General features: G+C 45.3%; 1 protein-coding gene across 3 annotated transcripts in view; it reads right to left on the reverse strand.

Moving 5' to 3' along the window:
* Positions 1-2834: 2834 nt before the first annotated feature.
* Positions 2835-25773, reverse strand: part of LOC139567730 (patatin-like phospholipase domain-containing protein 6) — a 40644-nt gene continuing 17705 nt past the window's right edge. Inside the window, exons 10-35 of one of the 3 annotated variants that reach the window (XM_071389186.1) lie at positions 25433-25561; positions 25254-25334; positions 24712-24919; positions 24294-24394; positions 23911-24090; positions 23325-23402; positions 22701-22906; positions 21928-22059; positions 21570-21693; positions 21134-21323; positions 20837-20986; positions 20541-20604; positions 20283-20451; positions 19800-19982; positions 19087-19205; positions 18346-18502; positions 17956-18072; positions 17652-17721; positions 13511-13627; positions 11236-11352; positions 9216-9364; positions 8991-9143; positions 6929-7048; positions 6570-6666; positions 5565-5719; positions 2835-5472 (exon numbers count right to left, since the gene is read on the reverse strand). In XM_071389186.1, the coding sequence (XP_071245287.1) occupies positions 5395-5472; positions 5565-5719; positions 6570-6666; positions 6929-7048; positions 8991-9143; positions 9216-9364; positions 11236-11352; positions 13511-13627; positions 17652-17721; positions 17956-18072; positions 18346-18502; positions 19087-19205; positions 19800-19982; positions 20283-20451; positions 20541-20604; positions 20837-20986; positions 21134-21323; positions 21570-21693; positions 21928-22059; positions 22701-22906; positions 23325-23402; positions 23911-24090; positions 24294-24394; positions 24712-24919; positions 25254-25334; positions 25433-25561 (3444 nt within the window). In that variant the 3' untranslated portion in view covers positions 2835-5394. The remainder of the gene's footprint in view (positions 5473-5564; positions 5720-6569; positions 6667-6928; positions 7049-8990; positions 9144-9215; positions 9365-11235; positions 11353-13510; positions 13628-17651; positions 17722-17955; positions 18073-18345; positions 18503-19086; positions 19206-19799; positions 19983-20282; positions 20452-20540; positions 20605-20836; positions 20987-21133; positions 21324-21569; positions 21694-21927; positions 22060-22700; positions 22907-23324; positions 23403-23910; positions 24091-24293; positions 24395-24711; positions 24920-25253; positions 25335-25432; positions 25562-25773) is intronic. The other 2 variants (XM_071389187.1, XM_071389188.1) reach the window with 2 other exon arrangements.

The raw sequence follows: 25773 nt of genomic DNA on the forward strand, positions 1-25773 counted from the left end.
TAGTTCTCCTAACCTACTAGAGGAAGGGGTGTTCTGACAGACGGTGAGCATCTGGTCTGAGAGAGTAGAGTATGTGTGGAGAGATGCAGGAGTCTTGCCTGTACCTGCTCTCCCTGTAATTTTCTGAGCCAAGTCACAGAAGGCTTGGGGGCTGGAGGTGGGGGAGACAGTAGAAGCTTTGAGACCTTTAGCTGTTGGGAAGAGGGGTGTAGAACAGTCTGATCTGCAGCCACTCCGAACATGGCCAGGGTGGGTTGGTGTCCATAAAGATACACTAATGATGCTGTAGTAGCATTTCTACATCAATGTGATTGAAAACCTCACCATACAGTGTACACTTTAGCTTATTTTTTATCATGTATTAAAAACTAGGTAAGCATTTGCATGCATTTGACAGACCCTGGCTGAGAGGTGCTGTGACAACTCAGTTCAGGACAATAGTCACTTTACCCCTACCTACATGTACAAATTACCTCGACGAACTTGTACCCCGCACATTGACTCAGTACTCCCGGTACATAGCCTCGTTATTTTAATGTGGTATTTTTTTACTTTTGTTAATTTAGTAAATATTTTCTTAACTCTATTTCTTGAACTGCATTGTTGGGCTTGTAAGTAAGCATTTCACAGTAAGGTCTACACCTGTTGTATTCGGCACATGTGACAAATCTACAAACCCTAGGTTTACACCAAGCGCATAGGGGCCACTGAATAACTCATAGCACAGACCACACTGGTTATTTTAGAATGGGCTAGAGTGGAAGTACATGGAATGAAAGTCTGAGACAGGTCACAGTTTATTTCTCACTCCCAATTTCAGCTTCCCTAAACCAAGTTAACTCTACCCAGAGAGGAAGAGACAAAGAGAGAGGGTTTACACTCCCGTCAAACTTGGTCCACAATAAGCAGACCACCCACCTTCCCACTTTTTGGACTCCCCAAAAATGTTAGCCCAGAGACAAGACCATCTTGTCATATATACAGTATCTCTGCTTTAGCTTAGCAAAACAAAATGAAGGGAGGATTTAACACAAAACAATCCAGCGCATAGGGGCCACTGAATAACTCATAGCAAACAAAAACAGGTTTCCGTGCAGGGAATGCATTTAAATGCATACTTCTCTTTGCAAAACCAAGGCTTAAAAGGCACTCTACCACAACCATCGCTTCCCCTAAGCAGCCACACCTCAAACAAACTGAACAAGGGTTATGAAGAGACGGAAAACAGCCAATCACATGTTTCAATTAATCAGTTAATAAAGACTAAATTAGGAGCACCTGGGCCAGTGCATGCACAGTAATAATAGGGCATTCATCACACCAGTGACATATTTATACAACTTTTTGTCGCGTCATCCTTGTCACGCCATGAGAGAAGAATGAACCTCCAAAGGCTGTGTTTATACAGACAGCCTAATTCTGATATTTTTTCCACTAAATTGGTATTTTGACCAATCACATCAGATCGTTTCACATCAGATATTTTTCAGATCTGATTGGTCAAAAGACCAATTAGCGGGGGGAAAAAGATCAGAATTGGGTTGCCTGTGTAAACGCAGCCAATTACAGACAGCCAGGTAAGGTGATATGACATGCCTCACAAACCGATCGGGTTAAAAAGCACACAAAAAAGATTCAGCAGGTAAGAGTATGAAAACTAGCCCCAGCCATGACTCACTAATCCCCAAACAAACATGTACCAATCTGTTTCAACCATTCACAAGGAGATACTGTGAGATTCCACTTCCACTTTCTCAGTTCCCCAATGTAGGCATTTGTGACTTCTCTACCTAATATGGTCAAAGAGGGCCAGAGAACAAGAGAGTGAGAAAGAGAGTGGTAGGGAGGTGTGGTTCATTGTGTTTGTTCTGTGGTGTCAAGTTACTTTTACAACCCCTGCTATTACCCCATCCCCCTCTCCTCTCCTTCAATCAGCCTGGCATCAAAGTTGAACAGATAGGCTTCCGACGAGGAGGGTAGGGTGTTGCAACAGTTGACACTAAAGTGAGTCACCAGCCACCACTGTCACATGAACATATACTTATTACATATGGTATCTGCAGTCCAGGGTAGAACTAATTTTGTTCAACTGCAAGGGATAGCTATTATGCAGTTAGATTACCTGAGATTAACACCAGCCATCTTGATTAAAAACCAACCTGATTTACACGTTAAATGTAAGGAGGAATTTGTCTGTCATACAGTAGTTCACTTCACAGTATTTTGTGTGTGTGTGTCACTTCACTCTTAATATCCTGTTAGTCAATTTTGTACCACCACAGTGCATGGTTTGATGTAACACTACATAGGTCATGATGTAACATCCTGTCATCGGCTTCTGGACAACATGGGACAAAACAGGTTAAAAAAGTGTCATGGGACTGTTAGTGGCTTCAACATACCATGTAGAGGTATTAGTGCAGTAGGACTACACATTGCAATACAATGAACACCTCCAGAGAGAGAGATCACATTATATCACTTTCACAAGCATCCAAAGACTGTTATTTGAGGGAATGGTCATGTACAGTCATGTAATGTGGTTGAGTAATTTCACTGAGGGGGAACTGCAGACGCAGCACCCAGAGATGTGGGTGCATGGATGATTTGGAAGCCGCTTCTGGACGTGTTTCTGCACATCCACCTCTGCTGTGTAGAGAGAGGGAAGTGTGGTGCTGGCAAACTATGATGATTCAGTAGAGCAGTGTTGGGGGTTCTCATCACGTTGAATGAACAGGCTCCCTCCTGTGGACAACTTCAGAAACTACAGGTACAGTAAAAGCAAAGTTACCAGAGAAATCTTCTCCTCTACCGGTTATAAAATAAAAACAATGTTTGCATTATAATTTAGATTTATTATTGAGTATGTATTTGAACATTTCTTTAAATTGAAATGACATCCCATACCATCCTGTCTCCATAGGGCATCTTAAGGAAGATGCAAATAAATCAAAAATCTCCTTTCCAACCAAGGAATTATTATTTTTATTCATCAGTGCAAAATAGCGAAACCCAATCTAATAAGAACAGTATAGTTCATTATTCACGTCTGTAATTAGAATTCTCCATTAGGACCCCCCCCCCCTTTTTGTTCAGTGTTAAAAAAAGGCTATTTAAAAAAAAAAGCCAGTGGTAAAACAAATAAATAAAATTAAAATTGGCAACAACAAACATTCTGTGCACTTTTGAATGGATTTAGGAAGGACATCTCTCAGGCGAAAAGAGTCCTAGTTTTGCAGCAGAAAAACATTGACATAGAAAGTATTTATTATATACATATGAGTATTAACAGGTGTAAAGTAGGTATAGTGTGTATATATAGTTATTACTAAGATTAGACTAAGTTACTCTGACCATTTGAGAGGTTAGGGCAGGGGTGTCACACATTCCATGGAGGGCCTAGTTTATGTGGGTTTTTGGTTTTTCCTTTCAATTAAGACCTAGACAACCAGGTGAAGGGAGTTCTTTACTAATTAGCAACCTTAATTCATCAAGTAAAAGGAAGGAGTGAAAACCACCCAGACACTTGGCCCTCCGTGGAATGAGTTTGACACTTGTTAGTTAGGGAGTACACAGGACCCCATGCAAGCATTAGGCAAGTAGGGAGAGAGGGCTGGTTTCTATACTAAAAGGTCCATTGGCAAAGTCTCCCCTCCATTGTTTTTAAATGGTTAAAAAAGGCATTGTTATCCTCTGCTTGGAACAAGCAGAATACAGTAGTAGCAAGCATGGTGGAAACCAATGACAAACACACCTCTCCTCTACACATTTTCATCTCCCTACTTCAACATCTAATAATATACACTGAACAAAAATATAAAATGCAACATTTAAAGTGTTTCATGAGCTGAAATAAAAGATCCCAGAAATGTTTAATACATACACAAAAAGCTTCTCTCAAATTTTGTGCAAAAATTGGTTTAAATTTCTGTCTGTGAGCATTTCCCCTTCGCCAAGATAATCCATCCACCTGACATGTGGCATCTCAAGAAGCTGATTAAAAAGCATGATCGTTACACAGGTGCACCTTGTGCGGGGACAATAAAAGGCCACTAAAACGTGCAGTTTTATTACATAACACAATGCCACAGATGTCTCACGTTTTGCGGGAGTGTGCAATTGGCATGCTGACTGCAAGAATGTCCTCCAGAGCTGCGGCCAGAGAATTTAAAATGTTCATTTCTCTACAAAAAGCCACCTCCAACGTTGTTTTTGAGAATTTGGCAGTACGTACAACCGGCCTCACAACCGCAGACCACACCAGTCAAGGACCTGCACATCTGGCTTCTTCACCTGCGGGACCGTCTGAGACCAGATACCCTGACAGCTGGTGAAACTGAGGAGTATTTCTGTCTGTAATAAATCCCTTTTGTGGGGAAAAACACATTCTGATTGGCTGGTCCTGGCCCCCCAGTGGGTGGGCCTGGCTCCCAAGTGGGTGGACCTATGCCCTCCCATGGCTGCTCCCCTGCCCAGTCACGTGAAATCCATAGACTAGGGCCTAATGAATTTCAATTGACAGATTTCCTTATATGAACTCAGTAAAACTTTTTAAATTGTTGTATGTTGTGTTTATATTTTTGTTCAGTATACATCCGTCTTTCTACTGTTTGTGCGCATCAGCGGCTTTGCACCGATTTCATTATCAGCCTTTTACATCTCACATCCCTCTCCATTCAACATCAATACTACTACTAGCAAATAAATCGTAATGACACACACACATCTTTCCAACTTCCATCCACGTAATACCCATCCGTGTCTTAACAGAGAACAGTGTACCATCAATGAGAACCTCTCCTGATTATGGACAGACAGGACATGCAGACGGACAGTCTGAATAGGGCCAAAGCATTGGAGCTGAAAGCTTAAAGAGACTAGGTTTTTAACTTCAACCAAGTACTAATGTGTTCCCTGTGGTATGAGGGACACACTTAAGTCACCCCAATACAAGTATTTCAGCTTTGGCAGGAGGGAGAGAGTGGAGGGGTCCCAGTTGAGTCCATCTTCAGATTGGAGAGAGTACATTCATGGTCCAAGTCACACTGGGCACCAGTGGTCCAAGGGCTTACGGGTTAAGGGTCAGGGGTTAGAGCGGGGCTCTCCAACATTGTTCCTGTAGGTTTTCAATCCAACCCTTGATGTAACCTGATTTATTTGATAAACCAGCTAATTGTTAGAATCAGGTGTGGTAGATTAGGGTTGGGATAAATAAGTATTTGTTGAGCTACAGTAGCTGCAGAAATTGCCCGACCTCCAACTTTCATCTTCCACCTCCTCCTCTTAGTTTTTGGACCCAGAGCCTGACTCATATCCCCCTTTCCTCCCTGCCTTTCCTCCCTCATAGTTCTTGGACCCAACGTCTGTCTCTTTCTCATTTTTCCTCTCCTCCTGTCAGCAGTCGGAGAGCTCGGAGTAGGTGTTGGAGTCACCTTCTGTTTTCCTCCGCTGGCGGACTGACTTCTCCTCATCCTAGAGAAACAACACAGACAGTCACTACTAACAGTAGGGTGTGAGTGTGTGAGTTATGATGTTGATAAATGGGGTCTGTGTGTTACACGTACCGCCTGGAAGACTCCGTTCTGGCCCCACTCTCTGGGGGAGAGGTCATCGAGTTCCTGTTCCCCCTCTTCCTCCTCCTCTTCCTCCTCCTCCACTTCTCTCACCGTGTCCATCCCGTCCTCCTCATACTCCGTCAGGCAGTCCGACTCATCCCCCGCTGTGGGACACACAGACACAGTAATGCGCTATATGAAAGAGACCAGCCATACCGTAGCCCTAGCAACAAGACTGAAGATTGCCATGTGATGCACGACATGAACAAAAGTATGTTTGTCAAACATCTCATTCAAAAATCAAGGGCATTAATATGGAGTTGTGACTTGTTGGAAAGGTGGCATCCTATGACGGTGCCACATTGAAAGTCACTGAGCTCTTCAGTAAGGACATTCTACTGCCAATGTTTGTCTGGAGATTTTATCCACCTGTCAGCAACGGGTCTGTTTGAAATAGCCGAATCCTCTAATTTGAAGAGGTGTCCACACCTATGTATATATAGTGTCTCTCTCCAGGTATAGTCCTATCATATAGGAGCTACAATTTAAGTAAAGAAACATTCAATATTTTTTTTAAAGGTGACCAGGGCCCGTATTCACCATCTCAGAGTAGGAGTGCTGATCTGGGATCTTTCCATATAAATCTTATTCATTATGATCTAAAAGGCAAACCTGATTCTAGATCAGCAATCCTGCTCTGAGAGGCTTCATGGACACTGGCTCTGGAGCTCTGATTATTATTTTATTGCAGGACACTTGGAAGAGTTAGGACACGGTAAAGAGGGAAACGGAGATGGTAAAGAGGGAAACGGAGGCGGTAAAGAGGGAAATGGAGATGGTAAAGAGGGAAACGGAGGCGGTAAAGAGGGAAACGGAGGCGGTAAAGAGGGAAATGGAGATGGTAAAGAGGGAAACGGAGGGGAAGGGGAAAGGCTCAAACCCTTATCGCCGTGGCAGCAAGGTTACTGCGCAACCAGACTTCGGTACATTTTCCACTTTATAATAGCCTCTTACCCTCAGCAGCATCAGGATCGACGTAGGTCTGGACCGGCTCAATCCTGGACACTATCTCAGCCAGGTCAGTGAAGTCTGACCCTGGACACGTATAGGACTGGTATACAAACAAGATAATGTCATTATGTTACGAGAATGTTAGAATTTGTGTAAAATGTAATAACGAACGGAGCTTAAAACAAGAAAATGTCATGGGAATGTTATAATAACGTTAGGTAAATGTTATGTTAGGAGAAGGTCATAATGTGAAGACGGTTATAATAACGTTATAGAAATGTAACTGTGCTAATGTAAAGTGGAGCAGCTGTGAGATGGTGAATGTAAGGTTTGTGACGTGTGTGTGTGTGTGTGTGACTCACGTCCGTCTTGGTCTTGCTGTCGTTGTAGTCTGCCGAGCGGTGGTCCTTGAGCATGTTGTCGATGATGTCACCACGGGCCCAGCCGGTGAAGAGCAGCTTGCCGTGCTGGTAGCCCACATCCTGACAGAGAGGACAGGTTAGCCTGGGGTAACAGACCATGTTTTACAGTAACAAGCTACCGTAGCAATAGAGTCTGGTGGGAGACCAAGCTTCGAAGATGGTCTTTTACCGTGTGATTTGTTAGCTATGAACAGGAGACCGACCGTATTTTACCAAAACTTAATGTCAGCTGTTATCTAAAATTGTATTTTCTAACAATTACATACATTTGAAGTCGGAAGTTTACATACACCTCAGCCAAATACATTTAAACTCAACTTTTCACAATTCCTGACATTTAATCCTAATAAAAATTAGGATTTTTATCCTAACAGACTCTGTCTTCGGTCAGTTAGGATCACCACTTTATTTTAAGAATGTGAAATGTTAGAATAATAGTAGAGAGAATTATTTATTTCAGCTTATGTCTTTCATCACATTCCCAGTGGGTCAGAAGTTTACATACACTCAATTAGTAGTTGGTAGCATTGCCTTTAAATTGTTTAACTTGGGTCTAACATTTCGCGTAGCCTTCCACAAGCTTCCCACAATAATTTGGGTTAATTTTGGCCCATTCCTCCTGACAGAGCTGGTGTAACTGAGTCAGGTTTGTAGGCCTCCTTGCTCACACACACTTTTTCAGTTCTACCCACAAAGTTTCGATAGGATTGAGGTCAGGGCTTTGTGATGGCCACTCTAATACCTTGACTTTGTTGTCCTTAAGCCATTTTGACACAACTTTGGAAGTATGCTTGGGGTCATTGTCCATTTGGAAGACCCATTTGCGACCCAGCTTTAACTTCCTGACTGATGTGTGAGATGTTGCTTCAATATATCCACATAATTTTCTCTCCTCATAATGCCATCTATTTTGTGAAGTGCACCAGACCCTCCTGCAGCAAAGCACCCCCACAACATGATGCTGCGACCCCCGTGCTTCACGGTTGGGATAGTGTTCTTCGGCTTGTAAGCATCCCCCTTTTCCCTCCAAACAGAACGACGGTCATTATGGACAAACAGTTCTATTTATGTTTCATCAGACCAGAGGACATTTCTCCAAAAAGTAAGATCTTTGTCCCATGTGAAGTTGCAAACCGTAGTCTGGCTTTTTTATGGCGGTTTTGGAGTAGTGTCTTCTTCCTTGCTGAGTGGCCTTTCAGGTTATGTCGATATAGGACTCGTTTTACTGTGGATATAGATACTTTTGTACCGGTTTCCTACAGCATCTCCACAAGGTCCTTTGCTGTTGTTCTGGGATTGATTTGCACTTTTCGCACCAAAGTACGTTCATCTCTAGGAGACAGAATGCGTCTCCTTCCTGAGCGGTATGACGGCTGCATGGGTCCATGCTGTTTATACTTGCGTACTATTGTTTGTGCAGATGAACGTAGTACCTTCAGGCATTTGGAAATTGCTCCCAAGGATGAATCAGACTTGTAGAGGTCTACAATTTGTTTTCTGAGGTCTTGGCTGATTTCTTTTGATTTTCCCATGATGTCAAGCAAAGAGTTTGGAGGAAGGCCTTGAAATACATCCACAGGTACACCTCCAATTGACTCAAATTATGTCAATTAGCCTATCAGATGCTTCTAAAGCCATGACATCATTTTCTGGAATTTTCCAAGCTGTTTAAAGGCACGGTCAACTTTGTATGTCAACTTCTGAGCACTGGATTTGTGATACAGTGAATTATAAGTGAAATAATCTGCCTGTAAACAATTGTTGGAAAAATGACTTGTGTCATGCACAAAGTAGATGTCCTAACCGACTTGCCAAAACTATAGTCTGTTAACAAGAAGTTTGTGGAAAACCAAGTTAACGACTCCAACATAAGTGTAAGTAAACTTCCGACTTCAACTGTAACAAAGAAGTGATCATGAATGTAAATACACTTTGAACATATCCCAGAGCCTGCATAAGGAGACGAGACAGAGAGGTGTTGAGAAGGAATTGTGGAACTCACGTAGATCTCGTCAAACTTGCCGAAGTCCATTGTCTTGAAGCGGTCGATGGGTGGTCTGATGTACTCGCAGTAGGCACTCTTCTTAACCACTTCCAGCTGACGTACACACGACACATAGGCCAGCCTGGACTGGATCTCTGCCATGTCTGGAACCTGGGTGGGTATAGACGATAGTGTGTAGGAGTGTGTGTCGGTGTGTGGGGTCATCTGCGTTGATCATCATACCTTCACTTTCTCTGCCCAGGGGTTGATCCGTTTCCACAGCAACCACCAGCCCGACAGGCTGTCGCCATAGTTACAGAGGTCCGTCTCGTCCTGGCTACCTACGTCGATGGCGATGACAGTCTTGGCGCCCATGTTCCTCGCGATGTCCGCTGTGGGACGTCACGTTGTGACACACACACACACACACACACACACACGGACGTACACGAGCCGGCAGCAGGGACGATAAGGAAAACCCAGTCTGGGGTTATTTCCTAATAGGAACGTTGTCCTTCATATACTTTATTACCATATCCAAATTCACTCCACCAGAAACAGACATCCCAATTGGCTGGATTATCACATCAAAACTTCATTTAATTTCCAGTTTTATACAGTGCATCTACTCATATCGCCCTACTACACCTGAAAATGTTTTGATGGTCCCAATGTTTGGGTGAATTCTTATCCCCACGTTTTGTTCGCTCCTGCATTGTTGATAATGCAGCCTTGGTGTGTGTTCATGGTGCGAGTCCCAGAGAGGGTTTGAGACCAAGTACCCCTGTGAAGGGTGCAGGTCTCACCAGTCCACTCCAGTGTTGACCCAATGTGTTTAGCCTAGCAGTTTAGAGTGTTGGTCCAGTAACAAAGGTCGCTGGTTCGAATCCCCGAAACCAGAGAAAAGTCAGTCGATGTGCCCTTGAGCAAGGCACCTAATTTCTCCTGTAAGTTGTGTCTGATAAATGACAAATGTAAAAATGAACCAAGCCTAATTTTGAAGAGCTTAAATTTATATCATTAGCGAATCCATTGTGAACACTAGATGGTTGCTATGGCATTGCGCCTCCTCTGCCTATTAGAATGTGAGACTAGTCATTGCTTTAGCCCGATAGACACTGGGTCCAACTCTGTGGGTGTGTCCACCCAAAACATCAAATAATCACACGTGTCGTAAACCTCGAAGCCACCCGACCACGTTGCACAAACCGCAAGGAGATTTCACATCTATATTAACCTAAATCACCCAAAATAGAGACGGATGATGTTCAACTTCATCAGGTTTGTGAAACATGGTTTTGTGAGTCATATTTTTTTCCTGCACGCTACAATGACAACTTCCAGAGGAGATAAGAGTAGCATAGTAGAAGAGATAGACATTTGAGTAGTATGCAGAAAAAAAATGTTTCAAGTTGTCTTTTTTCCAGTTGGAATGCAACAGGCAATCCATACATCCATTTGGAATTACTCCCAAGTTGGTAACAGCCTAATGAATACCAGTCTGTTGAGGGGCTGATACTGCGCGTCGTCTTCATACTGGAAGGGAATGTACTGTCAGAGCCGACTGGTGTCTTATAGGTCACTGATTTAGAAGCATGGGCTATTGTTTGGTTTTATGGAATTGAGAAAGCTAACTGTATATCGTTTTAAAGTCGCCTAAATCACAACTCTATCAACACCCCAATAATCTGAGGAACACGGTATGTCCCGCACCTTTAGATGTTCTCAGCCAGTAAGACACCAGGAAGCCTTACTGACAGACACATAGCATTCTGAAACTGTTGATTTAGTGCGGATTTAAAAAGCTTGTGAATACTGGACAATGGGATACTTTGTACCGCCAGTGTCCACCATCACTAACACACTTGACGCTCTGTGTTGTATTTTCTCCCATCTGATAGGAAAGATTGATCCTGAGCTGAAAGCATGTTACAGACCGATTTCAAATACACTACGGGGTTCATTTACATATTTGTTTTTCCTCTCAGTCAATTGCCTCTATGGTTATATTTTGAAAAAAATTGTTCGCAAATAAAATTTGAACATTTTGACAATGGAAATGATTTGACCGCTCCTTCCCACTGCTCAGATGGTAGAAAATGCAACTGAATTCTGTCAAACTGTCAACTCCACCATCGTCAATGACAGCCCCTACTTACCCATGGACGATCTCTCAACCCCCCCCCCAACTAAAATAACTCTGAAAATGTCCTACTACCCCCTCCCTCCTCCCTCTTTCCTGTTCTCCTCCTCATCTACTTGCCTGGCAGGTTGTTGATGTAGCCCCCGTCCATAAGCAAGTTGCCATCTTTGGGGTCGCAGAGGGGCGGCAGGTACCCTGAGAGGGTCATGCTCGCCCTCACATAGCGCCACAGTGACCCTGTGAGCCACACCCAGGGGGAGGGAGGGATAACATCTCAATAATGTTGGCGTAACTTCAGGTTTGTCATGCGTTTTGGCAGCAGACCACAGCCCCAAACCAAAGGGTGCACTCCCAATTGGTTAACCCAGAGGTGGATAACCACCAAGGGGTTAGCCACGGGATGTGAATGTGGTGCTGCCCAACCTCTCAAATTGGTTCTGCATCCCCTGAACCACCTTACCATGCACAGAGACCTGAGTGTGTGTGTCAGGTCTAGGCACAGGGTACAGGGGTAAGGGTGCAGCCACAGAGTATCAAGGGTTGGTTCGATCTCCAGACTCTGTCCCCAACCACAACCTTATGCTCCTTGTGAGTTAACCCGTGTGAAAGGTTAATTGAGCCAAAGTGAAGCTTTTGCTTTTATAACCATTTACAAAAAGTAGGGTCTGTTTTACAGCACTTGGTGAAAACATACAAAACAAAAATCACCAAAAACACACAGGTATGAGGAACCTTTAAAACCTCGCCTTCAGTTCCCTGACTCCCCAACTAGACACAAGGAGCACACGGGGTTGGTAGTCTGGTCACAGCATTTGGAGATCTCTCAGACACTAGTGAACATGTTAGGGGCAACCAGCCAGCCCTGCCCAGAGCTGTGGCCCTGTAATACCACTCCGGACCAGCAGAGGGCAGGGGGAGGCTGGGCGCTGCATGGATTGGAAGGAGAAGGAGCACCAGAGGAAGAGAAGGATGCTGCTGTGTGTGTGGGTGGAGTTTGAAGGGGACATACGGGACTGAAGAATTTCAGTGTGGAATCATTGAACTGTTCTGGACTTAGAAGTACTAACACCATTTTCACCCCACTTTTCATTTGAGGCTTCAATCAAGCCTTTCACTGACAAGAGTGATGGAACTGTATGTTCATCTATGGGCATTGGTAGGATCCAGAACACTTTTGGCATCTCGCTAGAAAAAGCTAAAGGGAAACAGGTAGCATCAGCAACACTGTCATCAATATATATGTAAAGAGTAAATATATAGATGCGTACAGTACACAGACACATGCACATACATGGACAGGGGGAGGTGTAGCTGCTGGGGGGGGTGCAAATGGTTGACAGAAGCCATTCATAAGCACTGCTCGGTATGACGACATGGGATCAAGCGATGGACGAACAGACAGACAAATGGACAGAGAAAAAACGACTACAATTAAAAAACAAACATGAAATAGCCTATATGGTGATCTTCTCTGACCTCAACACAAAACCTTTATTTCCCGACACCATAGGATCAGCTTCAAACCCTGAAGAGAACGCTACATGTTGTGTTCCTATAGCTAGGTCGATACGCAAGAAGCTATAACCTATGGACCTACACTGACAAACGAGTGACTGAGACCCAAGCTTTAGAACGTGGGAAACGACAAGCAGCAAGCTGCGTGGAAAGGCCTTAGGGAAAAGCCTGTGTGCCATGCTCAGGAAAAAGCAGACGAGTAAGTGTACACTTGGTGTGTAGTATACCAGCCAAGTGCAGGAGAACTTGGGAGATGAAGTGGAGGAGCATGGAGAACCAAAAACAAGGAGGGGGCGGGGCACCAAAAGCAGGACCATCATGCACCTCTCTGTCTGACCCATGGATATGTACCTGCATGAGCAAAGCCTCACTGTTAATCCAGAGGCATGGGGAGGGGCTTACTGACACTGGGGGGGGGGGGGGGGGGACAAAGCCAATTCAGAACTGACTTGTGTATGAGTGTGAACTATTGAAGCCAAATTGAATAGAGAAGTATTGGTGTTAAGAATGGGTGGTTCTGGGTGTAGGGGAGCGAAACATTGCATCCCCTCCACTCACATACCGAAATATACACTGTATTAGCCTAACTTTCCTTCCAAACCATGGGTTCCCAATGTCCGACTGGTCAGGTGGGGTTAAGGTGAGACGGAACGTGGGAGAGAGGGAGGGGGAGGGAGTGGTTGATTGTCGGTCGTTTCAAGGAGCTTAAGGTAGAAGTTGCCCCTAACCCCAGATCTGGGATCAGATGACATAACCCCAATCCTAACATTAACCGTCAGGTGAGTGACAATAATATGACCCTGTATCAGTGGTCAGGAGCAACTTCTACAACTCCTTTTGGGGTTGAGGGGTGAGACAGGGTCGGGGTTTGAACTCTGACCTGGGACATTGTTAACATAGCAACCATCCACAAGCAGGTGGCCATCCTTGGGGTCGCAGAGGGGAGGTAAATAGGGGGTGTAGGAGGCACTCGCTCTAACATAGCGCCACAGCGAGCCTGTCAGAATGGAAGATGGAGAGGGGACATCAAACATGGACAGAGAGAGAGAGGCAGAGCCAGAGAGACAGAAAGAGAGACAAGGAGTGAAGGAGAGAGTAAGGTTCAAAATTGTCAGAAACGTTCCCAAAGTTCCCGTATTTGTTGGGGAAATTCCAGTTGAAGAATTTCCAGTTGATTCTGGGAATCCTCCAACCGGGATTTCTGAAAAACCTGAGAAAAGTTTCTGTAATTTTGTAAAACCTAGGAGCAAGACAGAGCTAGAGATATCCAGATATATATACCGAGAGAGAGAGGGACAGAAAAGAGCAGGAGACAAAAGGGGCAAAACATGTCCAGAGCTCTCGACGTATACAATCTAAAACCGTAAACGACCTGAAATTGTATCTGACGTATACAATATAAAACTCTCAGTGAACATGGCCAGGTAACATAAAGCAACGTTTCTAGAACAAAAAAAAACCAGAGGCCAGTTCTAGAACTAACAGATTGCACAGACAGGACTGTAGTTCATTTTTTAAATACAGATAGAAAAATAACTAAATAGCATCACAGCATTAATATTACAGTGAATTTCAAACTAATAGCTAAATGGTGTTATCCATTTACTCTCCTAAACCCCTCAAAGGAACCATGGATTAGTTCAGAAACCTCATTGGAAAATGGAGACCTACATATACTGAGTGCACAAGACATTAAGAAAACCTGCTCTTTCCATGACATAGACTGACCAGATGACAGCTATGATCCCTTATTGATGTCACTTGTTAAATCCACTTCAAAAATCAGTGTAGATGAAGGGGAGGAGACGGGTTAAAGAAGGAATTTCAAGCCTTGAGACAGTTGAGACATGGATTGTGTATGTGTGCCATTGAGAGTGTGAATGGGCAAGACAACAACAATGTAAGTGCCTTTGAACGGGGTATGGTAGTAGGTGCCAGGCACACCGGTTTGTGTCAAGAACTGCAACGCTGCTGGGTTTCACGCTCGACAGTTTCCCCGTGTGAATCAAGAATTGTTCACCACTCAAAAAGACATTCAGCCAACTTGACAACTGTGGGAAGCATTGGAGTCAACATGGGCCAGCGTCCCTGTGAAACGCTTTCAACACCTTGTAGAGTCCATGACCGACGGATTGAGGCTGTTCTAAAGGCAAAAAGGGGTGCAACGCAACATTAGGGAGGTGTTCCTAATGTTTTGTACACAGTGTATTTCTACTCTTTCCCAGGCTATCAGCCACTTATCAACAGCCACAGTCGTCCTGTTCGGTGTTTTGTTTAGAGTGTAAGAATTATTATTAGCTTGGTTAGATAGATAGCAGCCGACAACAAACAAGATTACTACAAAATGCACCAACATTCTCGGAGAAAGGGATCGAGGGAGAGAGTAAGAGAGGGAGGAGACCAGTGAAAGAGAGAAGTAAGAGTTAGAAAAAGATCAAAAAGGAAGATGGAGAAAGACCCATCTTCAAGCCAGGGAGAGTTAGCTAGCGCACACGACGCAGGAGCTATAAACTTGATGGCTATGACCATACTCTAAGAGCCGCCATCTTGAAATTAAGCTACAGGTCTAGCGTAACATAAAAAATAAAGACTAAATGATGCTATAAATTCACACCATGTCGAAGAGACTAACATTCATTGGTTGGCTTATGGGAACATGGGGTGTTGCATAAACCAAATAGTGCCACCACCAACTCGTAAAGTCCTTGCGTTACAAATGCGCCAACGGTGCAACTTCCTGTTGAAAAACCCTGAGGTTGGTGTTAAAACTGCCCACTTACTCAGAGCTGTAGACATTGCGCTCTGGCCATGTGTGGTGTAGGCTACGGGTGAAGTTCTCTAGGTACAGATCTAGGATCAGCTTCCCCTCCCCCAAGTACTAAACTTAACCATTATTGGAAAATCTATAACTGACCCAAGATCAGCATCTAGGGGCAACACACTATTTCTGTGTATAAGCCTCCAGTAATGGAAATGTAGCTGTATGAAAGAAAAGCACATTGGGAGAAACTACTGGAAGCGAGGGAGGGATGGAGGGAGAGGCGTTATGGTGCAGAGGGGTAAAGCAAGGGAAGAGTGTTCTGGATCCTACTTGTTGACACGGACAGGGGTGGAAGGATCACTAGCACACTACACTATGCCTATAGTACACTAGCCTGGTCCCAGATCTGTTTGTGCCATCTACCCAACAATGACCATAGGAGTTGGCAAGATGGCAAAACAGATCTGGGACCAGGCTAATAGTAAGCCTATACAGCAGATGGTGAAAGTGTCCCCATATAAGCAAATGAACATTAGGGAAGTCACTGTGGCATGGTGTGTTTGGTGTTGTTTTAAAGACATGTTTTAAACATAAAAACAGATGTCAGAAAGGTAGGAGGAATAACCTGAGAAAGAGAGCAATAGAGATGAGTAGTGGGAGTGTACTAGGCTGCGTCAACAGGAAGTGACATCACACTAGGGAGGAGGAAGGACATAGATAAATAGAGATAGCATAGTAAAGCTTTGCTCTCGCTGTTAGTAAACATGCCAAGTGCAGACAAGCATTGTAGATATAACTGGAGGACCCCACAACCTTGACACCCCAAATCCAGGAGGATTCATTTGCTTCATTTGCCTATGTGGCCAGAAATCAATACATAAATAACGTGTAATAATATACATTACTTTTTATAAATGCCTTTGCTCTTACAAACTAGTGCACATTACCGGTGATAACAAATGCATGCAACATGTACTAAGACTGGATTTGGGGGTAGGCTTCCTTCCACAAGCCAAAGGTTGTGGCCTTTGACCCCAAGAGGTCAGCAGGGGTCATACTCCCAGCCTCTAGGACTATTCTAGCTACAGTTAGTGGTAGTGCATTTCTCACTCAGTCAGTCATCCCATACATAAACAATCCATATATTAAGTGTCAGTCAATGGATGAACATAAACAAGCAGGGAAAATAGGATTTTCAGTGTACCAATTGTATGACTCCCCTATTAGTATTATACAGCTGAAAGGCATGCAGAATCTAACCAATTTATCTAAAACTCCTAATTATAACAACACCGAGCGATCTTGAGATGAAGGCACTAACTGTAAGTCGCTCTGGATGAGAGTGTCTGCTAAATGACTCAAATGTATACGTAATATTAAATGTACAATTAAGGGTTAGGATTTTAATCTCATAACCCATACTCCAAATTAGCCAGCTGTTATCGTCAAACGCCGAATGACATTAGGAATGAATGATCATGTCGATCCCACGGTAGTTCTCGGTCATATTGGGCCCTACCAGCGTGAGTGGATTGAGTTAAATAGGGTTACATATGGAGTATATATCTAAATAAAATACATATCTAACTTGTGTGTGTGTGTGTTTGTCTGACTGCATGAGAGTTATCCTAACAGCTATATCCAGAACTAGGACAATTACTTCTTTAGTGCGTTCAAGACAACTTCAAAATCTAGTCGTCCATTTATTTTTATTATTATTTTATTTTTTTACCCCCTTTTCTCCCCAATTTTCGTGGTATCCAATCGCTAGTAATTACTATCTTGTCTCATCGCTACAACTCCCGTACGGGCTCGGGAGAGACGAAGGTCGAAAGCCATGCGTCCTCCGAAGCACAACCCAACCAAGCCGCACTGCTTCTTTAACACAGCGCGCCTCCAACCCGGAAGCCAGCCGCACCAATGTGTCGGAGGAAACACCGTGCACCTGGCCCCCTTAGTTAGCGCGCACTGCGCCCGGCCCGCCACAGGAGTCGCTGGAGCGCGATGAGACAAGGATATCCCTACCGGCCAAACCCTCCCTAACCCGGACGACGCTAGGCCAATTGTGCGTCGCCCCACGGACCTCCCGGTCGCGGGCGGCTGCGACAGAGCCTGGGCGCGAACCCAGAGACTCTGGTGGCACAGCTAGCGCTGCGATGCAGTGCCCTAGACCACTGCGCCACCCGGGAGGCCCTTAGTCGTCCATAAACAGCGATAAAGCAGAGGGGGAGGGGCCAGCGGTTAGCTGCCTGTCACTCACCGTCTTGGTGCACACGCATGGCGGATGCCGTGATGTCAGTAGTCACGTTGAAGTAGGGCAACCACAGGTCCTGACGGTTACATAGATCATACATTAGATATGAATTGGAATAAGGAACGTTCAGAAGGATATATACCACGTAGAACAAATATGCCTCTAAAATGTGGAGCAGGTATCAACGGCAGCTCTACTCAAGACATTTCTATCTGCAACTGTTCACAAGGTTTGCCTACTGAACGTGGCCCAGTTTCCTTCAGACAGACAGACATCTCTAGTAGCACTGACAGACAGTGTGACCTCTCACCTCAGCCTGCTTTTCCTGGAACACTTTGGAGATGCTGGTGTTGAAGGCGGCGCCGGTGAACATTGAGGTGATGGGATAGGTCAGGTCAAGGATGGTTTTGAATACGGAGTTCATCGCCTGTAGGGAGGAAGGCGGGAAGGAGGGAGAGACAAAAGGTTAATATTGAGCGTGTCTGAGATCAGTCGGACCGCACAGAATCACTGATCCACAAATCACCTTGCGTCCCACATGACCACTCATTATGTGATCAAGACGAGTGATTCTGTGTCTCGCCATGCTCAAACTGATCCCCTCTAATACGCTACATGTCACCTGACAAAGGCATGTGTCAAATGGTCAGATACAGGAACAAGAGAAGTATAAGATGGTATAGCGGTGGGAGGATCAGACCTTGGACCACTCGCGGGCTCTCTGCTTGGTGCGCACCGCACTCCTCTCCTCGGCGTACAGCGCCCCGATGAACGACCCGATGGATGTCCCGCCCACGATGTCGATGGGAATCCCTGCCTCCTCCATGGCCTTGATCACTCCCACGTGGGAGCAGCCTCTGCGAGAGTGACAGAGACAACAACCAATCAGAGAGGAGGAAATTCACTGTCTGTTTGAGGACTAGAGACTAACTTTGCCTGCATTTCTTCCACACCTTTCATTAATTTGAAAAGATCTGAAAGAACAAGACTAATTCGATACTACAGATACACTGAAGGACATTAAGGTTACAAGAAATCTTGATTATAAAATAACAGAAGACAGGACTTCTCACGCAAAGAGCTGTGGTCCCATGACTGTAATTGATGTAGATAGTGTGGAGTAAAGAATGTACTACTTGATCATCTACAAAAGAGAGTCTGGCACTAAAGAGAGTCTGGCACTAAAGAGAGTCTGGCACTAAAGAGAGTCTGGCACTAAAGAGAGTCTGGCACAAAAGAGAGTCTGGCACAAAAGAGAGTCTGGCACTAAAGAGAGTCTGGCACTAAAGAGAGTCTGGCACTAAAGAGAGTCTAGCACTAAAGAGAGTCTAGCACTAAAGAGAGTCTAGCACTAAAGAGAGTCTAGCACTAAAGAGAGTCTAGCACTAAAGAGAGTCTAGCACAAAAGAGAGGTGTTCCTATAAAAACTAAGTCCACTGACCTGGCTCCTCCTCCTCCTAGCACCACAGCGATGCTGTTCCCAGTCAGTACCCGGGCCAGCCGAGAGAAATCACTGTGTCTGTCCGCTGTCTTCTCAAACACCTTCTCATACACCTCCCTCTGCACAAACACACACACACACAAAGTCAAATTCAGATGATAATCAGAGCCATTTATAGGCTTCCATGCGCTTGAAACGAGAGCTTGTTCAATCATTCAGACTTGGGCCTGGTTAGCGACAGTTGCTATCCACCGAAGCGCTGTAATTGGTTGGTAAGCTTGTCAATGGATCATTTCCCCAAAACGACATGGGCTGGGTTTCCCAAAGCCTTTGTAGCTAAAGCACTATGTTATTTCTCTTGAAAACCAAAACTCATGTTACTTGTAGAACAGCAAAGTGCTTCATTTTGAGCCGTCACGCCGTGCAAGATAAAACTAAAACATGTTTTGATTGGATGAAGAGGACATGCTCAGCAGGCTATTAAAGTATATATAAAACAGACTAGCCTCCTCTCTTACCACATCGTCAGAGCTCTCTTTACAACTGTCCTCATCCTCCATTTAATAGAGGAACACAATCAGATGTGGGCAAAGGTCGGTGTGTAATGAATGAATAAACGAATGAAAGAAAAGACAAAACAAACGAAAAAGTTAGGAAGAGAGAAAGTTAAAAAAGAAACAAAGAAATCATGACATCTCCCCAGGGAGTCGCACCAGTTTTGAGGGGCTGCGTCGTGAGAAGACCCGACGGGGGCAGCGGAGGTGGAGGTGTCCAGAGCACCAGCTCCTCATGTTGAGCCACTCTACGGTCCTGGAGGGCCCCGACCCGTCCTCTTTATGGAGCAGCACCAGCTGTTTCAGGGCCCTCACCGCGGTGTTCTCCAACATCTGCTCTAACTAGAGGAGAGTGAGAGAGTGAGAGTGAGAGAGGCATGGTTAGATACAGTACTGAGGAGGAGATATAGTCAAAACTAGACTGCTTTTTAAAAATAATCTCTACAAATAAGCTTAAATATGAGGTTAATGTATAATTTCACAGCTAAAGTTTTAAATTGAACAAATAAATGTAACTAGGTAGCTTGTAAGTAGAGTAGCTTCAAAAGTCAACCAATCCTCCAAACACTAGCAACCCATCCTCCAATTGAGCCCCACCCAAATCAACCTCCAGCTCTTCACCCCTTCGCCCGTCCTTCCTACCTGTCCCAGTGCAGGTTCCTGTTCCCCCAGGCCCACAATGAGGATGCAGTCAGCCTGTCTGATGCAGCGCTGGGTCCAGGGGGTCATACTGCTGTCTGTCTGGTACAGGACTATCCTGTTGATGTCCTCCTGCTGGGCCAGCCAGCCAGACAGACGGTACTCATGGATACTGTTACGAGGGGAGAACGAGAGTTAAGAACAACCAACTGGTATGGATACTGCAGAGGGAGAGAGGAAGAAGAGAGGATAAAAACGGACTTATCCAGAGCGGAGGCCCCCAGTCGCTCTCTGATGATGTCACTGGTCAGCAGCAGGGTAGGTCCTACACATCAAGGACAAATAGAAATATGTTTAATATTTCAGAGAGAACAATTGATGTATATACAATTGGATATCATGGTCACTCAATGTGACAATTTAGTTAAGAACAGAACAACTTTATTGTCCACAGAATCTAGTCACATGTTTCATATTAGTCAATAGTGATTACAAGACGTTCAAGTCATAGTCAGGTTTGATTGACAGTTGCTATGCTAGTCTCTAGAGGTGTGCACCTATGGCGCTGAGGGCGTGGCTGAGCTCCAGGTTGAAGGCGTTGATTGGCACCTCGTCACAGATGGGCAGTACGGCCACAGTGGACAGGTTACTGGCCGGGTTGGTGACGTCAGGGCTGGACGCTACGCTGGACCGGCCGAGGGCAGAACCTGGAGGGGGGGGGTAGAAAAGGAGAGAGAAGTACATGGCTTTATCTAGAGGACAAAGAGGCCAAGTGTGTGTATGCATACAGTACATGCCTGTGTACTTGTGTGTGTGTGTGTGTGTGTGTGTGTGTCTCACACACACACACACACCTGAGAATGGTCCTCGGGCCTGTTGCAGGTTCCCCAGGATCTTCTGTCCCAGCAGGTGGATCAACCTGGTGACCACCTGTGGGTACCTCCTCTTGATATTGTTGAGCGTTCCCTCTGGTAGCTTGACCAGCTCTGTGTCTCTGACCGCGTGGACCGTAGTGGCTCTGGGCTGTCGGGTCAGAGCCTCAACCTGGGGAAAACAGGAGGAGATGATAGTAAGAGCTCCAAAATCATGGGATTTAAAAAAGGTATAATGTCCCCAATGATCTAATACAACCCAAACATACACTATACACACACACACAGGTCTAATATCAATAAATTAGGTTGACTTTATTCTGAATATTAGCTTTATAAACTAATATAGCAACGACATATTCTGCCTTTACAGAACGACCAGAACGATGACAGCTGTAGAAATGGGCCAGAGTCTCACCACTCCTATGAGGTCTCCTCGACCGTACTCTCCTACCAGCTCCTTCTTCCCGTTAGCTTTACGTATAACAGAACGTAGACGTCCGTTCAGAACTATGTAGGTGCAGTCCGACTGGTCATCCTGCCTGGAGATAGGACGAGAGGAGTTGGAGAACAGTCAGTTCAGTTTTCATCAGATCCCCCCCCCCCAAAAAAAAAGAGTCGTTTGGTTTCAAGACAGTGTACATCTGAACGTGTCAAAGAAAAATATATTGTCAGTCAGAAAAAGTTTGCCTGCTTGTAAATAAGAACAAACTCACTAATACAGATTTTCTGGTCAAATTTTAAAAAACGTCATAAGAGAAGATTTGTCCAGATACCTATAGAGGGCTCTGCCGGCCTCCACAGCCATCCAGTCTATGGCGAAGTCCATCTGTCTGACGAAGGGGGACATGCGGATGGCTACGGTGTGGGCTGCACTCAGAACCACACTGGGCTGTTCTCTCATGATCCTAAAGACAGGGGGCAGCACAGAGCACAAAAGATCAGGAAAAACACACAGGCAGTATCTTAGGGGAGGCAGTCACTACGCTTAAATATCACAGCAACTGATAAATAAAACCAGGGTTAGGGGGAAGTGCGAGCCACTTCCGTCCTTTCTACCACGACCAGATAGATAGTAATAACCAGCAGTAAGACAGTTGTGACATAGAATGAGAAATGCATGTTTGGAACTGAAGCCAACCTACTTGTAACAGATGGTTTAATATTCAGTCAGATACTACTGGTATATTTCATGTAATCATTCAACAAACTGCATACCTTTAATTCTAAACCCTAGTTAGGCTTAAACTAAAATGTTCCAGCTTAATGTCCAGACTGAACGATACCCCTTTCACACAGAAGGGTTTAGCCCAGGGGTAGGCAACCCTGTTCCTGGAGTGCCACGGGTACAGCAGGATGTTGTTCTAACTAGGCACCACACCTGACCAACTGAGCTAATTGATCAGTTCAGTGATTGCCTAAATTCAACACAGCTGGTCTTCCAGGTCAGTTAAATCAAAAACAGGAAGTGCCTGCGGCGCTCCAGGACCAGGCTTGCCTACCCCCCTGCTTTAGTCTCTCTCTAGTCTGGTCTCTACTAGACACCCACTCGTAGAAGTCAGACTTGGAGATCTTGAGGAAGGTGCAGTCTCTGTTGGCCTTGATGGTGAAGATGAGGGGTTCTCCAGTCAACACGGCCAGCTGGCCCACCATCTCACCCGGCTGGGTGACAAACAGACACACCGCATCTTGCTTGTCGATCATCCGCTGGTACACGTGGAGACAGCCGGACAGGACGAAGTGGAGACTCACATCCTGAGAGGAGAAGAAAGAGGGCGTTCAGATTTCACGTCTCATGTTTTGTTTTGGTGTGTTTCGAGGGGTTGAAGAGAGGGGAGGAGGGTAGAGGGGGGAAGGAGCATAAAGTGTATGGGAAAGAGGGATTTGGAAGGGGAAAGATGTCAATGAAAACATTAAGGGATGATTGGTTTTTGATATTGCAGATTCCTATGTTTTGGAGACTTCTCCCTCATAGAATTGGGTGATTAAACAGTCAGGTTGGTATGTATTGTCGTGAAGAACAATTTTGACTTTGCAGCTGGCCCATCTAGCGGAAATAGCTCAGTCCTGCCTCCATGGCAAGATTCATGACAATAAATGTCAACCTGCATTAAAACAGAGGAGAGGACAGAGGGAAGACATCTTCCCTCTCTCCAAGCCTCAGTAAAAGTACCTGGTCTCCTTGTCTAGCCAGCACGGTTCCTGCCTTGGCATGGTGCAGAGTCACTCTCCCATTCAGCAGAGCGGGATCCTGGCAGAAGAAGGAAAAAGAACAGAACGAGAGAAAGAAAGAGTGAGACAGCGTTTGAGGGAGGGAATGAGGAAACGCTCTTGGTGGTGAAACAACATCTGGATTCCTGGGCTGCAAATCAAGAGGGTTACGGAAGGAGACAGAACTTTCGATATCGTACATTTCAGATGCTCGGTGCCAGCCATAACAGTAGATTGTGAAATGGAACTGTAATAAGCTTAGATAAAGAGTCAGAGGGAGAAAGTGCTGGGTGATGTAAGGAGACATGTTTTGAAATGGGGAGGTACTACTTGAACTTGTCCAATAAAAATACTTTTGGGCTTTGCGTTTCAAAATGTCTCGTCTAGACATGGTACATTAGCCCAAAACACAAAGTAACTTGGTGACAGTTTAACACAATAGTCAGATAAATACCACATGATTACATAGTTACTAGAGTCATGGTTGCATAGATAGTACATGGTCAGTCGATGGTTGCTAAGGTTACTAAGTAGTAGTTAGTACTTACCTCTATCCTCATGAGTTTGAGGAGCTCCTTCAGGGCCTCCTCGAACAGGGCAGGGCTGGGGCGACCGGGGACGGGTCCTGGTCCTGGTGAGAACTGGTTGTCCGGACCCCCCTCCTCCTCAGGGTACAGGTACACCCCCGACGGCACCTCATCTACGGTCACCCTCCTCTCCCGCTGGTCCTGGGATAGGAACAGAAAACATGGAGGGACATGAATGTCAACTACAGTACCCAGTGCCTGGTCTACTTTGAAGTGCACTAGGATGACTGTTGAATTACTCAAAATGTCTGTTTTGATTTTATTTCAAATGTAAATACATGTTCTATACACATGTCACTAATATCCAACCTTGTGTGTGAGCGCATGCGTGCGTGTATACTGACCCGTGTATAGGTGGGTGGCGTGTTGCCGTCCTCAGTGGAAACTGAGATCCGTCCTCTCTCGTAGGCCATGTCGAAATCCGACCGCAGATTCTTCTGCATGCCTGTGTGTAGACACCACACACACACACACACACACACACACACACACACACACACACAACAGAAATCATGTTGACACAAACACGTGTAAATGCCACAGTCAACAGTCTGAGAAGCAACAGAGCTAAGTTACATACTAGGAACATAAAGTGCACTAAGGTCAAATGTCAAGTTAGGTCCCTAACATGCAGTAAAAACTGGACTGAAGCCACAGAGCTAAAGTTACATACTAAGAATGTCGATGTTACCATATAGACAGAGAGAAAAGAACGGAAGAGGACAGAGAGGGATCGAGAGACCGACAGAAAGAGTTACTCACCGGCGATGTCTACAGGCATGGAGATGGTCCTGCTGAGGGTTGGTGGGACTGTGGCTCCATCCTTCCCAGAATCTGGTGCATCCTTCACGGCGGCCTCGCGGTCCTCCACGGGCACGGTCAGGCTACCGAAACGCTTGCCGTGGCGCTGGGGGCTGGTGCGGGGCACGGGGTGGGGGGACAGGGGCAGCAGGCGCAGGAGCTGCATCTCCTATAGGGAGGGGAGGACAGGGGCATGGGGGGGGAGAGAGAGAGAAGAGGTTAGGGTCAATGAAGGCAGGCTAGCGTGGAATTAGCATCGTTATAATTACCAGGTCAGCATTGAAAAGTGATTAGCGGTAGCGGTAGCGTTGAATGACTCAATCGTAATGAAAACAGCATGTCTGATGTAGCTTCAGCTAATGAAGTAGCATTCCTGGTAGATGAAGTAACAAACAGAATGTCCATGTGTGGGTGTGTGTTGTTTGAGGATCTGGGTGGTATTATGAACCATGGCGCTATGTGTGTGTGTGTGTGTGTGTGTGTGTAAGGGGAGCTTGACTCACGTGGCTAAAGAGCTCGTTGGTGAGCCCTAGGTAGTTGTGCAACGCCAGAACGGTTACTCTTTGGAGACGAACCATGATGATCTGCATTAGAAGACAGAGGGAGGAAAAGGTCCCATGAACATTAAGAGAAAACGCACGTCCACACCTAGTGACAAACACACACACACACTACAGCTTACCTGGACAACCCGCACCAGACTCTCAGGGTACTTCTCGAAGATGGAGAGGAAGGCCTCGACAGGTAGACGCAGTACGGTGGACACCTCAGCCGCCCGCGCCGACACTGTCCTGTACGGCTTCTGGTGTCCCTGAAACACACGCACAGTGATAAGGTTCACACACACACACACACACACACACACACACACACACACACACACACACACACACACACACACACACACACACACACACACACACACACACACACACACACTCTTAGAATATACTGTACTAACTCTTAGAATATACTGTACTAACTCTTAGAATATACTGTACTAACTCTTAGAATATACTGTAC

The sequence above is a fragment of the Salvelinus alpinus genome, chromosome 2 (genome assembly GCF_045679555.1).
Source record: "Salvelinus alpinus chromosome 2, SLU_Salpinus.1, whole genome shotgun sequence".
NCBI classification, from domain to species: domain Eukaryota; kingdom Metazoa; phylum Chordata; class Actinopteri; order Salmoniformes; family Salmonidae; genus Salvelinus; species Salvelinus alpinus.